Source organism: Dryobates pubescens, chromosome 1 (assembly GCF_014839835.1).
Source record: "Dryobates pubescens isolate bDryPub1 chromosome 1, bDryPub1.pri, whole genome shotgun sequence".
NCBI lineage: Eukaryota > Metazoa > Chordata > Aves > Piciformes > Picidae > Dryobates > Dryobates pubescens.
The window spans coordinates 30,397,251-30,414,734 of NC_071612.1; the positions used below are offsets into that span (position 1 = coordinate 30,397,251).

The following is a 17,484-nucleotide window of genomic DNA, read 5'->3' on the forward strand; positions in this document are numbered from 1 at the left end:
CCCTAATATCCTGCAAGCCTGTATGAACTTAGTCTGTCTTAGGCAGCCCTCAAACTCTACCCGTAGGGATAACAAACTGGAGAGTCTCTTCTTTCTTCTGTTTTTGGTTGGTTGGTTTGGTTTTGGTTTTGTGTTTAATTTCTGGAAGAATTTGGGGTATTTCTGACAGGTGTGGCAAGTAGGACTGCAACACCACGGCAACATGATGAGTAACTGCTCCTGGCTACCAGTATGAGGAGTTCCTAGCTAGCAAAGCTTAGTTTATCCCTCTTGTGCCCTGTTTATCCATCTTGTGCCCTGTTTAACCATCTTGTTCCCTGTTTATCCCTCTTGTGCTTTGCTTATCCCTCTTGTGCCCTGTTTAACCATCTTGTGCTTTGTTTATGCCTCTTGTGCCTTTTTCTGGTAGTGTGGAACTCTGAGAATTGCTGCCAGAGTAGTATCTGTCCCCATCTGTTTCCATGGCCATGTCACCTCTGACTACCATAATCAAATCTTTATGTATGAGAGGCTTTCCATTTCTAAATAACAAAACAGCCTGGCTGCTGGTTTCCTTTGCTCTGGCAAGTGATTGATTGTAGAGATTCCAAGTTTCTTCCTGAAGCTGGGATTTTCAGGGGATGGGAAATTCTGGAAGGGAGCAGGGAGTAAGAAAACTGACAATCAGGAAATGTCTTAAGAAGATAAAATACATTTCCAGCCAGGGATTGTAAAAGCTGAGCATTACTAGGTGTGGGTAATTCTCAAAGGAGATGTTGGGGGATTTTTGCTGGACACTCTTTGTGGCTGAAGTATTTTCCAGCTGGCCACACTCAGTGTTAGGGAAGCACCAGGAGGAATGGGTGGCCTGAAGAGAAAAGGATGCTGAACCCACCCCTGCAAACATTCCTTTGTGCATATTTGAGTCTAACAGAGCTGTGCTGCTGTCACAGTCCATAAAGAAAAGTTTATGAGCATTCCCTTTGTGATCAATGCATTTATTATGCACTAGCACAGGTGAGGTCCAAAAGACAAACAGCTCTCATGGGGGCTGTTCCATGCCAGCTCATGAGCAAAATGCAGGCTTTAGGAATAGAATGGAATAGAATGGAATGGAATAGAATAGAACAGGAGTAGAATAGAGTAGAATAGAAATAGACTAGACTAGACTAGACTAGACCAGACTAGACTAGAATAGGATAGAATAGACCAGGTTGGAAGAGACCTTCAAGATCATCACATCCAACCTATCATCCAACACCATCCAATCAACTAAACCATGCAACCAAGCACCCTGTCAAGTCTCCTCCTGAACACCTGCAGGGATGGTGACTCCACCACCTCCCTGGGCAGCACATTCCAAGGGGCAATCTCTCTTGCTGGGAAGAAATTCCTCCTCACATTCAGCCTAAACTCCCCCTGGCACAACTTGAGACTGTGTCCCCTTGTTCTGGTGCTGCTTGCCTGGGAGAAGAGACCAACCCCCACCTGGCTACAACCTCCCTTCAGGGAGTTGGAGACAGCAAGAAGGTCTCCCCTGAGCCTCCTCTTCTCCAGGCTAAGCAACCCCAGCTCCCTCAGCCTCTCCTCATAGGACTTGTGTTCCAAACCCCTCACCAACTTCATTGCCCTTCTCTGGACACCTTCCAGCAACTCAACATCCTTCCTAGACTGAGGAGCCCAGAACTGGACACAGTACTCAAGGTGTGGCCTAACCAGTGCAGTGTACAGGGCAGAATGACCTCCCTGTTCCAGCTGGCCACACTGTTCCTGATGCAGGCCAGGACTTGAACGTGTCCAGAGAAGGGCAACAAGGCTGGTGAGAGGCCTTGGGCACAGCCCTGTGAGGAGAGGCTGAGGGAGCTGGGATTGTTCAGCCTGGAGAAGAGGAGGCTCAGGGGAGACCTCATTGCTCTCTACAACTCCCTGAAGGGAGGCTGTAGCCAGGAGGGGGTTGGTCTCTTCTCCCAGGGAACCAGCACCAGAACAAGAGGACACAGTCTCAAGCTGCACCAGGGGAAGTTTAGACTCAAGGTGAGGAGAAAGCTGTGCATGGAGAGAGTCGTTCGTCATTGGAATGTGCTGCCCAGGGAGGTGGTGGAGTCACCATCCCTGGAGGTGTTCAAGAGGAGATTGGATGTGGCACTTGGAGCCATGGTCTAGTCATGAGGTCTGTGGTGACAGGTTGGACTTGATGATCTTTGAGGTCTCTTCCAACCTTAGTGATACTGTGATGCCATTGGCCCTCCTGGCCACCTGGGCACACTGCAGGCTCATGTTCAGCCTACCATCGACCAGTACCCCCAGGTCTCTCTCTGCCTGGCTGCTCTCCAGCCACTCTGACCCCAGCCTGTAGCTCTGCATGGGGTTGCTGTGGCCAGTGTGCAGAACCCAGCACTTGGATGTGTTCAATCTCATGCCCTTGGACTCTGCCCATCTGTCCAGCCTGTTGAGGTCCCTCCAGCAGATCAAAGGCAGAAGTAATCCCCAACTCCATTACCAAACGCTTTCCATGGCTCATATCCTTTTCCATGGTGTGCTTGGGCTCTGATTCCTCATTTTGGATTCTTGTTATCCTAAGAAAGAACAACTCTACCAAGTACTTGGCAGAGAAGAGTAGCTTGGCATTTGGAGCACTCTCGCTTGGCTAGAGGGGACACAAAAGGTATTAGGCATCTATTATTCTAGTCCTGTGAACTCTTATTTCTCCATTTTATCTCCATTAACCTAGTGCTTAATGCTGCAGAGGTTCTGTAACATTTCCAGGTTCGTGAAGATGAATAACACCACACCAAGGGTGTCTGGGGAGTACACACACTCCCACACAGCTCCAGCAACCTTGCTTCATCCTTCTCCTATTGACTTCTCACTTCGCTTTTCCCCCTCATTCTTACCCTTTCGTTGTTCTGCTTCCCAGCCCTCTCTTGTCTTCTGTGTGGGTAGCAGCTGCTACAACTGGGAGAAAGTTGGAGCTTTTTCCCAGCTCTCTGAGCCTTTCTTCTTTCCACCCTTCACCTCTCTACTTGGTCGTGCATCCCTTTTGCTGTCTCTGTCAGCTTACTTTCAATTTGCAACCAGATGAAGCTTTCCAGTCCCAGCTGAGTTGAGGATCAGGTGGATATAAAATAAATAAAATGAAAAGATTTTTCTCTATCCTGTTACTCAAACCTGCAAAACCTGCACATGTCAGTGGTGTAGTGAGGGAGCTGGGGGTGTTCAGGCTGGAGAAGAGGAGGCTGAGGGGAGACCTCCTTGCTCTCTACAGCTCCCTGAAGGGAGGTTGGAGAGAGGAGGGGGCAGCCTCTGCTCCTTGATGGCAAGGGACAGGAGCAGAGGAAATGGTTTTGAGCTGCAGCAGGGGAGGTTCAGGCTGGATCCTAGGAAATATTTCTTCCCAGCGAGGGCTCTCAGCCATTGGAATGTTCTGCCCAGGGCAGTGCTGGAGTCACCATCCCTGGAGGTGTTGAAGCAGTGTGTGGAGCTGGTGCTTAGGGACATGGTTTAGCATGGATCCTAAAGTGGGTCAAAGGTTGGACTGGATGAGCTGTGAGGCCTCTTCCAGCTGGATGCTTTCTGTGATTCTGTGATTGAGGTGTGTACACCTGAAGCAGATGGTATGGGTGCTCCCCAGGAAGGTTTCCTTATTAACACATTTGAGGCTTAGAAAAGCACTGCAGCTCAGATGCTGGAAAGTTGAACTGGATGAGCTTGGAGGTCTCTTCCAGTCAGATGTTTTCTGTGATTCTATGATTGCGTTGATTTTGCTTGCATGGGCAGTGACAAATGAAAATGATGAAAGGCCTTTCATTCTCTGACATGAACTTCTTAGCATTCATTTCCAACAAAATTCCTAGAAAGCCAAACAAAAGAATGTGGTTTTTCTCTACAACATACACTTTACCATACACTTTTTCTAAGCTGATTCAAGCAACTGTGAAGTTGTTTTGTGCATACCTTTCATGGACAGAAATGTAGGTGGAGTGAACTTTTTAGCCAGCTAGTTAAAAACTAAGAAGTGGCTGCAGAGCATTAAGGAAAGCCTGGCAGCTAGGTAAGCTGGCTTCCTTAGAGTGTGTCAACTGCAGCACTGCAGGCTGGGGTTGGAGTGGCAAGAGAGGAGCCAGTTGGAAAAGGACCTGGGGGTACTGGAGGACAGCAGCTGAACAGGAGCCAGCAGCCAGCAGCGTGCCAAGATGGTCAAGAAGGCCAATGGCATCCTGGCCTGCATCAAGAATAGTGTGGCCAGCAGGAGCAGGGAAGTCATTGTGCCCTGTGCTCAACACTGCTCAGGCCACACCTTGAGTCCTGTGTCCAGTTCTGGGCCCCTCAGTATAAGAAGGACATTGAGACACTTGAATTTGTCCAGAGAAGGGCAACAAAGCTGGGGAGGGGTCTGGAGCACAGTCCTGTGAGGAGAGGCTGAGGGAGCTGAGGTTGCTTAGCCTGGAGAAGAGGAGGTTCAGGGGAGACCTTCTTGCTGTCTCCAACTCCCTGAAGGGAGGTTGTAGCCAGGTGGGAGTTGGTCTCTTCTCCCAGGCAAGCAGCACCAGAACAAGAGGACACAGTCTCAAGCAGCATTCCTGTGTGACCTGTGCTGGATTCTCTGGCAGGGGGGTTGGACTCAATGATCTCCAGAGGTCCCTTCCAACCCCTAACTTCCTGTGAGCCTGTAAAGTCTCTGAAGACCTGGCAAGCCCGTGGCAAGAGTGGGTGCAGTGGCACTGAGGAAGCCACACATTAAAGGACTAATGAATGGTTCTTAACAATGCACTGCCCTGGGGATGACAGGAACATTTATCTGTGCAGCATCTGGGCTGTGCGGTCAGAAGGAACTGATCCATCTGTAGAGGACCTGATCAGGCTTGAAATGTTAGCCTTAGCTGAAGACACCACAGGGCAGAACTTTCTCCAAGGTGCATTTCTGGAGTGCCTTGCTGGAAAGCATCTGCAGTGCCAGTGTGTGCAGCAGCCTGAGCTTACAGCCTGAAAGAAACACACAGAGCCGCCCTGTGGGAACCCTGAGAGAAGTCTCAGGGAAAGGAGATGCCAGCTATTGCTGAAAAGCAGAAACCTTGAGGCACTGGGACAGATCTCAGTCTGCTTCTTTCCACAGCCACAGGTACTGCTGTGCTTAAGGGGAAGGTTCATTGCTAGAGAAGAAGGTTGGGGATTTTGTGCAAATTTACCAGCAAAAGAAGTAGCTTTCAAGACCACTGGAGTCTATTATGAGAGCAAACTGATGTGGAAGGACTGAGCTTTATGATCTGGACCAATTCTTTCATGCCCCAGCCCAGGCTTGTGGGGTGCAGTGCAGGTTTCCAGCAGTTAGAATAGAATAGAATTAACCAGGTTGGAAAAGGCCTTCAAGATCATCAAGTCCAACCTATGACCCAGCATCATCTGATCAGCTAAACCCTGGCACCAAGTGCCTCATCCAGGCTCTTCTTAACACCTCCAGTGATGGTGACTCCACCACCTCCAGTGATGGTGACTCCACCACCTCCCTGGGCAGCACATTCCAATGGCCAATCTCTCTTGCTGGGAAGAACTTTTTCTTAACATCCAGCCCAAATCTCCCTTGGTGCATCCTGAGGCTGTGTCCTCTTGTTCTGGTGCTGGGTGCCTGGGAGAAGAGACCAACCCCCACCTGGCTACAACCTCCCTTCAGGTAGTTGTAGACAGCAATTAGTACTTCTTGTGCCCTGCAGGGTGCCAAGAAGAGGGTAACAATGCTAAACTGTTGTACAGTGCCATTTCAGTTGTGGGGGTGGAGGGGCAAGTGGGCTGGGAATCATTTCTTTTGGACCTTCAGGATACTGCATCTAGACCTGCAGTGCCAAGCTGGCTCCATCCAAACCTGTGAAGATGTTTATCCATACAGAAGAGAAGTGGAGGTGCTGGAGCCAGGGCAGAGGAGGGCAAGGAAGCTGTGAAGGGCCTGGAGAAGAAATCTGATGGAGAGCAACTGAAGGAGCTGGGGATGGTTGGTGTGAAACAGAGGAGGCTGAGGGGAGACCTCATTGCTGTCTACAGCTACCTGAGAGGGCCTTGTGGAGAGGCTGCTGCTGGTCTCTTCTCACAGGTAATTAGTGATAGAACAAGAAGGAATGGCCTCAAGTTGTGGCTGGGTAGGTTTAGGCTGGACAGTAGGAAGAATTTTTTCCCATCAAGAGTGGTCAGGGATTGAAATGTGCTGGGCAGGGAGGTGGTGGCTGTGTTTGAAGGTGGTTTGGTTGTGGTGCTTGGGGCTATGGTTTAGGGGGGACCCTTGTAGAGCAGGGTTCATGGTTGGACTTGGTGATCCTGAGGGTCTGTTCCAACCTGAATGATTCTATGTTTCTAAAAAGAAAAAAAAAAAAAAAAAAAGAGGAAATGTTTCTAAAAAGAAAAAAAAAAGAAGATAGTTCAATTTTTTTGTGTGAGTGCTGGAAGGTCCTGCATCCTATTACCATGATGAAAGCAGTCAGAAACTCTTGTACAAGGAATATAAAAGACTGAAAGTTAAGGCAGTTTCTCTACAAGAAGTTTCTCAAATGAAGCTCTACTGCTGCCTTTACTGGAGGATTTTTCACTGCTGTTGGCAGTTTTGCAAAGAATTCTATTGTGGTTAAAGTTCTTTTCCAGATGATGAATGGTTTTGATGAGCAGTTTTGTGGTGGTTTTATTTTTACTTCTGGTGATTTTTCTGTGTCCAATTCTGGGCTCCTAATTTAAGAAGGACATTGAGGTACTTGAAGGTGTCCAGAGAAGGACAACAAAGCTGGGGAGGGGTCTGGAGCACAGCCCTGGGAGGAGAGGCTGAGGGAGCTGGGGTTGCTTAGCCTGGAGAAGAGGAGGCTCAGGGGAGACCTCATTGCTCTCTACAACTACCTGAAAGGTGGTTGTAGCCAGGTGGGGGTTGGTCTCCTCTCCCAGGCAAGCAGCACCACAACAAGAGGACACAGTCTCAAGCTGTGCCAGGGGAAATTTAGGCTGGAGGTGAGGAGAAAGTTCTTCCCAGAAAGAGTAACTGGCCATTGAGATGTGCTGCCCAGGGAGTTGGTGGAGTCACCATCCCTGGAGGTGTTCAAAAAAGGATTGGATGTGGCACTTGAAGTTTAGTTGTCAGGAGGTGTTAGGTATTAGGTAATAGGATGGATTTGATGATGTCTGAGGTCTTTTCCAACCTTATTGATTCTATGATTCTGGCCTTGCATTTGGTCTTCAGTAAGTATTGCTTTGAATAAGGAATGGTGGCCAAGAGCTGCACTTAGATTGACACTGTTTCTGTTCTAAAGAATGGGGCAAAGAACTCTTCAGTTAAAGTCATGCTGGAGCCATTTAATTTAAAGAGGGTTGCTGCTTCTCTAAATTCACCTGTCTTTATCTTACTGGTACTATAATCCACACAGTCTTGGGTTTTCACCCAAATTAAGAGGATTGAGCTGTGTAGCTTTCCTCTTTTAAAAGTTCTTTTCCTGGGGATTAGCTACCACAGCAACACAAATACATGAGAAGAAAGGAGTGACATTAGTGGATTCAATTTGCCTCATTATTGAGACTGCCACTTGGCTACCACCAGTCTAAGGTTCTGAGGAACCTAAAGTGCTTTCCTATGATTTCTATATGTGGCCATCACCGGTGATACACTTAAAATAGTCTCCATTACTATATGCAACCCCTAGTTGTCATAAAATGAATGGCATTAAAAAGGGAAAAGAATGCTTTCTTACCTTTCAAGAAGGGTTCATGGTTGCACTTGGCGATCCTGAGGGTCTTTTCCAACCTGAATGTTTCTGTGATTCAAAGGTTGGCTTTGCTGAGATTTTGTTTGTCTGTTGGTTGTTGGTTTGGGTTTTTCTTTCCTATCTATCTTCCATCAGATATTAACGTTAGCTGTAATGAACATGTGCTTCAGCTACATATCAGCAATCAGCATGATCTCTTATTATCCCCACTGTCAATACAGAGTGGGAGAGGATGTGATAGAAAGCAGCCCTGAGGGAAAGGACTTGAGGGTGCTGATGGATGAGAAGCTGGACAGAAGCAGGCAGTGAGAGCTTGCAGCACAGAAGGCCAATGGCAGCCTGGGCTGCATCCAAAGCAGCGTTGCCAGCAGAGCCAGAGAGGTGATTCTGACACTTTGCTCTGCTCTGCTGAGACCTCACCTGGAGCACTGTGTACAGATCTGGAGCCCTCAATATAGGAAGGACATGGACTTGATGGAGAGGGTCCAGATGAGGGACAGAGGGTTGTAGCAGCTCTGCTACAAGGCCAGGCTGAGGGAGCTGGGGGTGTTCAGCCTGGGGAGGAGGAGGCTCCAGGGAGACCTAACAGCAGCCTGCCAGTACCTGAAGGGGGCTACAGGAAGGCTGCAGAGAAACTGTTTGCAAAGGCTTGCAGGGACAGGACGAGAGACAATGGCTTCAAACTAGAGCAGAGCAGATTGAGACTGGATGTTAGGAACAAGTTGTTTACTATGAGGGTGGTGGAACACTGGAAGAGGTTGCCCAGGGAGGTGGTTGAGGCTCCTTCCCTGGAGATATTGAAGGTGAGGCTGGAGGAGGCCCTGGGCAACCTGATCTAGTTGGGGATGTCCCTGCCGACTTCAGAGACATGGGCTGGATGAGCTTTGGAAGTCCCTTCCAGCCTGGACCATTCTGTGATTGTATGAAAGATAAACTTCCAAGCAAAGACTAGATGAGCCTGGGACTTCTAACCTCTTCTCTCTTCCCCTAAGCTCCTCTGTTCCATTTCCTGCTGCTGTTCACTCCTGGGCACTCATTCAAGAACAGCTTTAGGAATGACTGCACTTTTTTTTTTTCATTTGAGGAAGCTCAAAGGATGAGTTTCAATGTTTTTCAAACAGTGCTCCTTGGATTTAAATAGCTTTCCATAGACCCTGAAAAATTACATTCTACAGGGTTGTTACTGTTGTTGTTACTATTATTTTATTAGCTGCTTGTCATGATGCCTAAACAGAGATTCTGTGCTCTGATACTACCATGGGAATCCATCTGCCATCGTGCACCACAGACAGCTCAACTTCTGCCTCCAACATTCCATGACTGCTTTTCAACCTTAATGCAGACCAGTCACATGTGCTGGCCTGACAGGGAGTGTGGGGCAAGAAGCTCCAAAATTATGCTTCCAAAGTACAGAAAGTTTGGTTCTGAGAGGGCTGGAGAACCTCTCCTGTGAGGACAGAGAGAGCGAGCTGGGGTTGTTCAGTCTGGAGAAGAGAAGGCTCTGAGGAGACCTAATTGTGGCCTTCCAGTCTCTGAAGGGGGCTACAAGAAAGCTGGGGAGGGACTTTTGAGGGTGTCAGGGAGTGATAGGACTGGGGGGAATGGAGCAAAAATAGAAATGGGTAGATTCAGCTTGGATGTAAGGAAGAAGTTGTCCCCCATAAGGGTGGTGAGAGACTGGCACAGGTTGCCCAGGGAGGTGGTGGCAGCCTCATCCCTGGAGGTTTTGAAGGCCAGGCTGGATGTGGCTGTGAGCAACCTGCTGTAGTGTGAGGTGTCCCTGCCCATGGCAGGGGGGTTGGAACTGGCTGATCCTTGAGGTCCCTTCCAACCCTGACAGTTCTATGATTCTGTGATCTTCTCAGTTTTCTGCATAGTGGTAGCAAGCAGGCAGCTGGAACCAAGTGAAAGATGCTGCTGCTCTGGTCTCCCTCCTCTCATAACTCCTAATGTTTTTTGTGAGGTCTAAACTTTCTTAGCTCACTTCTCTATCACTTTCCTTTCTCATGGGTTCAAAGTACCTTCTTGCAAGAATTAAAATGCATTCAGCATCAAAGTCCCAGAGCCCTGGAGCAGGCTGCCCAGAGAGGTTGTGGAGTCTCCTCTCTGGAGACTTTCCAGCCCCATCTGGATGCATTCCTGTGTGACCTGTGATGGATTCTATGGTCCTGCTCTGGCAGGGGGTTGGACTTGATGATCTCCAGAGGTGTCTTCCAAACCCTAACATCCTCTGAGCCTGTGAAAGAGCCAGTGGCAAGAGGGGGTGCAGTGGCATTGAGGAAGCCACACATTAAAGGAGTAATGGATGGCTCTTAACTATGCACTAGTTGGAACCAGATGATCCTTGAGGTCCCTTCCAGCCCTGACAATTCTGTGTTTCTATGATCACTGTAAATTAGTGGGCTTAATTGAAACTGAAATGGGAGATTTTATTTCCACTGAGAAGCAAACAGAAGTTCTCCAGAACTGTGCCCTTTGTGAATAAACCAAAGACTTAAACCTCTGTCCCTGGAGGAAGACAAATTAGCAAATGAAAATTTCTCTGAAGGCAGAAGATCTGACTTCTGCTTCAGTCTGATAAATAGCAACTCCACTGCCCTCTTGCAAGAGGATTATGGAGATCAATGAGGTTCTCTGCCCTTCTGCTGAAACAAAACTCTGTTCTGAATGCCATCAGCTGTTCTGCAGCATATGACAATAAGAAGACCTTGATTTAAGCTTCCCTCACAGATTTTCTCTCCGTCTTCTCCCCTTTCTGAGTACAATACTCACATTCTGTATATTAGCTCTCACTCCTCTGTTTGCAAATGTTCATTCAATTTTGTTCCCTCTTCATCTTCCCTTCTATAATAGTAGCCTTGGTGAGGCTGTTATGTTCAATAAAGCACAGCCCTCTGCAGGCTGCAGCTACTTCCATGTTGTCCAGAGTCCAAAAGCCCAAATGGAACAGATTTAGGTTGCCTCTCCTCTCCCTTTTTCCCCAGTAGGGGAAAGCAACTTAGGCAGGAGAAAAGAGAGGTAAAATCTTGAATTGATTTGGAAGTGAAAAGGTAAGCTTAACAAAATATAAAAGGTATTTGAGTAAAAGGAAGGTTACAAAGATATAAGCAAAAGGGGGAAATAAAAATACATACAAAACCAGGCCCAGCTGACAAAGGATCCTCTGGATACAGTATGGATTCTCCTTAGGTGCAGTCCTTAGGAGCCTGGAGCAGCATGGAATAGGCACCACCACGTGGCTGCAGCAACAGCAGCAAGCTACAAGAGGTCTGTCGGGCAAGCAAGGGGCAGGAGAAGAGCAAGAGAAACAGAAATCTCTCTCCTTAAAAATGCTGTGGACAGGAAGGAGGAGTGGAATAGACTTTGACATGGGGACCCCTCCCCCTGGGAGGGTGAATTAAGTCTCTCTGCCCAGCTGGGTCAGGTTTCTTTGTCCACCTGGGGCTAGGTTCTTTTCCGCCCACCCCCTCCTGGGCTGGGTGTAACCTGGCACGATGCTGACGAGGCAAAGATGATGTAGAAAAAAATTAATTCCTACATTTGTATGCCCAGGCCTCAGGTTCACAGGGACAGGCATTGGGCCAGCAGCATTGGATGGTGTTTACCCATCAGCCAGTGCAGAGGGATGGTTCATATTGGAGAGCGTGAGCCTCACAGCACTGTATGGAGCAGGTGATTCCTTAGTGTCCTTGACTGATTTGGGGTCACAGCTGGAGCTGCTTGCTGAGATAGACTAGAGTAGACTAGAGTAGGCTAGACTAGACTAGACTAGAATAGAATAGAATTAACCAGGTAGGAAAAGACCTTTGAGATCATCGAGTCCAACCTATCACCCAACACCATCTAATCAACTAATCCATGGCACCAGGTGCCTCATCCAGGCTCTTCTTAAACACTTCCAGACCTGGTGACTCCACCATCTCCCTGGGCAGCACATTCCAATGGCCAATCTCTCTTGCTGGGAATCTCTCTTTCTGGCCAATCTCTCTTTCTAATATCCACCTAAACCTCCTTTGGTGCAGCTTGAGACTGTGTCCTCTTGTTCTGGTACTGGTTGCCTGGGAGCAGAGACCAGCCCCCACCTGGCTACAGCCTCCCTTCAGGGAGTTGTAGAGAGCAAGAAGGTCTCCCCTGAGCCTCCCCTTCTCCAGGCTAAGCAACCCCAGCTCCCTCAGCCTCTCCTCATAGGGCTGTGCTCCAAACCCCCCCAAAAAATAATGGCTTCTGAAGCTTGTGAGACGGGCGGCGGGGCCAGTGAAGCGCCACTGCCGTCCGTGCTCACCCCTCTGCTCTCCGCAGGCAGGGCAGGGGATCGCAGCTGTCCGCTGCAGTCTTCCCCGGGCGCCGGAGCCGGAGTCTCCCAGGCAGAGGCTCACCAGGGCAGAGGAGAAGGGGAGGAGAACTTCCCTGGATCTGCTGGACACACTCTTAAGCCTTGTGAAAAATCCACAGGCAGACAGTTTAAATTCTGGCTCTCAGAAGAAGGGTGTGTTAAAAAGGAAATCATTGGTCTCCTGAGCTGCCAGCCAACTGATTCTTTCTTAGCAAGACAGGTGTTTTGCTCATATATCAAAATTAAGAACTGGAGCCAGTTCAAAAAGTAGTATCAATGCTAATGGGAGAACTGAACTGATTTGCAAGGAAAGATTAAAGAAAGCTCTATCCAGCGCTGCTAAGCAGCAGAAAGGTTCATCAATAATTAAAGGATGTCATCCCCCATATGAGAGTATTTAGAACTGCAAAAGGAAAAATAGCTAAAAATTACATAAGAATGGGTGGGATGTCAGGTTTTTTTCTTTAAAAAAGAAAAAAAAGGGGGGGTGGGAAAATAGACAGTAGTAAAAATAAATACCTTGAATAGCAAAGAAAACTCTGTGAGCTTGCAATCCAGGAGGCAAATGGCATCCTGGGCTGCATCCAAAGCAGCATTGCCAGCAGAGCCAGAGAGGTGATTCTGACACTTTGCTCTGCTCTGCTGAGACCTCACCTGGAGTACTCTGTACAGGTCTGGAGCCCTCAATACAGGAAGGACAGGGAGCTGATGGAGAGGGTCCAGAGGAGGTCATGAAAATGATTAAAAGGGGTTGTGAGCACCTCTGCTATGAGGCCAGGCTGAGGGAGCTGAGGGTGTTCAGCCTGGAGAAGAGGAGGCTCCAGGAAGACCTAATAGCAGCCTGCCAGTACCTGAAGGGGGCTACAGGAAGGCTGCAGAGTCTGTTTGCAAGGGCCTGCAGGGACAGGATGAGGGACAATGGCTTCAAACTAGAGCAGAGCAGACTGAGATTGGATGTTGTTAACAAGTTCTTCACCACAAGCGTGGTGGAATACTGGAACAGGTTGTCCAGGGAGGTGGTAAATGGTTAAAAGGCTGTACTTTACTGCCTGAAGCACTCGTGTTCAAGTTAGATGGCTGGGCTGATCCCTTCTGGCTTTTCAGTCTCTTTCCTGCCCCATGCACTTTAACCAAAGCTCACTGTGATTTTATCTATGGAAAACAATGCCTTTGTTGGAAGCCAAACTGTGATACTCTCAGGGCTGCTCTAAGGATCTCTATACACCACTTCATCACAGATATTATTGACAGCAACTGCTTTTATCACTTTTATATGTTCTCACTGTGAGTTGGTTTATAGCAAGGCAACCCAATCAAGAGAGCTTCTCCTGACCAGCTGAGCAGCTGATACAATCACTTAGTTGAATTCAACACACACTAGGATATTCAAAGAGTGAGTGAGGACAATAGCAAGTGTCAAAACATAACCCTCTGCTCTTTCCATTGCCTCAAAGATTGCTTCCCCACATGTAAAATTGCTCCTCTCTTTAAATCCACTCTTCCTCAATTCCTTTGGAAAGTCCATCTGATCCTTTCCAGGACTCATTTTCCCCCTTCTGATCTTCTGCTTTTGTCTCCTATTTCCCTGTTCACTGGAACAGGTTGCCCAGGGAGGTGGTTGAGGCTCCAGGTGAGGCTGGTCAAGGCCCCGGGCAACCTGATCTAGCTGGGGATGTCCCTGCTGACTGCAGGGAGGTTGGACTGGATGAGCTTTGCTCTGCCAAAGCACTGCATGTCACCAGCCACAGGGTACATTTTGTGCTGAGAGCTGTTGGGGATGAGAGTTTCCCTTTCTTTGAAGAACAGACTGTGCTGAAAAGGCCACACCTTTAGGTGCACTGACCTCGCTGGGGACTTGGCAATCTGTGGTCTGAGCTCTTTCTCCTGTTTGCTGCAGGTGAAGTATGGAAATTATGCCTTCGTGTGGGATGCTGCAGTGCTGGAGTATGTGGCCATCAACGATGCAGAGTGCTCCTTTTACACAGTTGGGAACACTGTGGCAGACAGAGGATACGGGATCGCGCTGCAACATGGCAGCCCCTACCGAGATGTCTTCTCACAAAGGTAAGGGTTTGGAGAAGAAGGAGCAGTCCTTAAGGGAAGGTCTTCCTCAGTTTTCAACCCTTCTTTTAATTTCATTTTCTCTGAAGAGAGAACATCTTGTGCTTGCAATCCACTCCATTTCCCACACAGTGATTCATTTCCTTGAGACCCAGGATTATTCACGTTCCTGGTAGCTGTGTTTCAAATACTTTGCTTTGCCATTATTTGAATTGTTCTTGTTGCTTTGGGAAAACATTAATGAGAGAGGATGAACTTCATTAGCAGCAGGATGAGTCAAGCATTGATTAGAGAGGGCAGCAGAACTCAACCCTTCTCTTTTCTTAAAGAGAAACAAACATGGACACTGAAGGAGAAGAACGTTTGGCATTGTCAGTGATAAGACCTTTTTAGTACCCTAAGACTTTGTGCTAATCCCAAACCTCATCATTCTCTTGGGCTGCAAAGGTGAGAGCTCTAGAGGTGCTTCTGGTACTGTGTTTTTACTAGGATCATACATGCTAAACAAGAGTCATAGAATTGTTAGGGTTGGAAGGGACCTCAAAGATCATCTAGTCCCAACCCCGCCTGCCATGGGCAGGGACACCTCACACTACAGCAGGTTGCTCACAGCCACATCCAGCCTGGCTGCAAAACCCTCCAGGGATGAGGCTCCTCCCTGGGCAACCTGTGCCAGTGTTCTCATGGTGAAAAACTTCTTCCTAACATCTAATCTGAATCTACCCATTTCTAGGGTTATTTTTCCATTGCTCCCAGTCCTGTCACTCTCTGGGATCCTGAAAAGTCCCTCCCCAGCTTTCTTGTAGCCCCCTTCAGACACTGGAAGGCCACAATTAGGTCTTCTCAGGGCCTTCCCTTCTCCAGACTGAACAACCCCAACTCTCAGTCTGACTCCATAGCAGAGCAGCTCTATGCCTCATGCCTGGAGGTTTTTGCCGCCAGGCTGGAGGTCGCTGTGAGCAACCTGCTGTAGTGTGAGGTGTCCCTGGCCATGGCAGGGGATTGGAACTGGCTGATCCTTGAGGTCCCTTCCAACCCTGACAATTCTCTGATTCTATGAGATACAAAAATCTATATAGATGTGCAAATTTTCAGGCTTCTTTCTGATTTCCTACAGCTTTGAGACATAATAATAAGTTGAGATACTCAAATGTTATGAACTAAAATTGTACTTCAAAATGTCAGGGCTGCACAGACCAATGAAGCAGAAGTAGTATATCAGGAGATGTTACCCGGCCTCTCTAGGCATTGGATGCTGTGATGAAGAAGATAATCGCTTACCAGAACCAACTGTGACTGTTTCCTTGTGCACTGAGAACTGTGACAAAGCAGTCCCTGAGGGGCAGCTTGGATACCTCCACCTTGACTTGGAGAGTGGTGACAGTGGGGATGAAGAATGCTCATCTGTGTGGGCATGAGGCATGCCACATCACTTGGCAGGTTCACTGTATATGAAGGATCTGGAGATGCTGGAAGGTGTCCAGAGAAGGGCCACAAGGATGCGCAGAGTGCTGGAGCTGCTCAGCCTGGTTTCAGGGAGACCTAATAGCAGCCTGCCAGTACCTGAAGAGGGCTACAGGAAGGATGCAGAGAGACTGTTTGCAAAGGCCTGCAGGGACAGGACGAGGGACAATGGCTTCAAACTAGAGCAGAGCAGATTGAGATTGGATGTGAGGAACAAGTCCTTTACTGTGAGGGTGGTGGAGCACTGGAAGAGGTTGCCCAGGGAGGTGGTTGAGGCTCCTTCCCTGGAGCTGGTGAGGTGAGGCTGGACAAGGCCCTGGACAACCTGATCTAGCTGGGGATGTCCCTGCTGACTGCAGAGGGGGTTGGACTGGATGAGCTTTGGAGGTTCCTTCTGGCCCTGAGCATTCTATGATTCTATCATTATCAGGAGTAGTAGTTAAACAGAGAAACTGGAATTTGCATGGAGTGGTTGTACCTACTGGAGAATTTACAGAGCCTGAGATATATATGTTCTGAAAATGTGTGTGCTGCCCCTTAATTTTCTATTTCTGCATTATGGAAGCAGATGATATTGTGCTTCTAATTATGCCCACAAATATAAATGTACAGGCTGAAGCTGTGAAACACCATACAGGAAAGAAACATCACAAAATATGTTCTCAAGATGGCTTGCAAGGTTTAATTCTAAAACCCTTCATGAGTGCTCCTTCTAATTGCTGCCATGTGGTTTGCACAAATCATCCCTACATTTGTTACTATCACAGGAAGGATCTGGAGGTGCTGGAAGGTGTCCAGAGAAGGGCCATGAGGATGAGCAGAGGGCTGGAGCTGCTCTGCTATGGAGACAGCCTGAGAGAGTTGGGGTTGTTCAGTCTGGAGAAGAGAAGACTCCAAGGAGACCTTTTTGTGGCCTTCCAGGATCTGAAGGGGGCTCCAAGAAAGCTGAAGAGGGACTATTGAGGGTGTCAGGGAGTGATAGGACTGGGGGGGATGGAGCAAAGCTAGAAATGGGAAGATTCAGATGGGATGTGAGGAAGAAGTTGTTCCCCATGAGGGTGGTGAGAGACTGGCACAGGTTGCCCAGGGATGTGATGGCAGCCTCATGCCTGGAGGTTTTGAAGGCCAGGCTGGATGTAGCTGTGAGGTGTCCCTGCCCATGGCAGGGGGCTTGGAACTGGATGAGCTTTGAGGTCCCTTCCAACCCTGACAATTCTGTGATTCTAACAAATAGGCTGAACAACCTTCAGCTGCTGCAGCCTGCATGCTAAACAGAGAGGAAAATAGATTTCCCTCTACAGGATTACCAAATGTTCACATTAATATTTCAGATTCTCTAAGGCAGTGGAGAACTGCTTTGAAATATATTGGCACTTCTTGATCTTCCCTAAAATGAATATATTTATGTGAAAATAGAGGGCTTCCCTTTTAGGAAATTTCATATGAACCCACAAGCTGCACGGTGTGAAATCCCTCGGGTGCATCTGTAAGTGGCCTGGCAAGCTTCTAAGGAGATGTTGGACTCGGAGCAGGAAGTACAAACATGAGTATAAGACTTTTCATTACCTTTTCATAGAACCATAGAATTGTCAGGGTTGGAAGGGACCTCAAGGACCAGCCAGTTCCAACCCCCTGCCATGGCCAGGGACACCTCACACTACAGCAGGTTGCTCACAGCCACATCCAGCCTGGCTGCAAAAACCTCCAGGCATGAGGCTGCCACCACCTCCCTGGGCAACCTTCACAGTATCACAGTATCACAGTATAACCAAGGTTGGAAGAGACCCCAAGGATCATCAAGTCCAACCTGTCCCAACAGACCTCATGACTAGACCGTGGCACCAAGTGCCACGTCCAATCTCCCCTTGAACACCTCCAGGGACGGTGACTCCACCACCTCCCTGGGCAGCACATTCCAAT

The 17,484-nt window shown here is 48.3% G+C and overlaps 1 protein-coding gene across 2 annotated transcripts in view; it reads left to right on the forward strand.

Moving 5' to 3' along the window:
• Nucleotides 1-17,484, forward strand: part of GRID2 (glutamate ionotropic receptor delta type subunit 2) — a 1,073,619-nt gene that overhangs the window by 975,346 nt on the left and 80,789 nt on the right. For both annotated transcript variants that reach the window (XM_054163312.1, XM_054163301.1), the window contains one exon: nt 13,937-14,103. In XM_054163312.1, the coding sequence (XP_054019287.1) occupies nt 13,937-14,103 (167 nt within the window). The remainder of the gene's footprint in view (nt 1-13,936; nt 14,104-17,484) is intronic.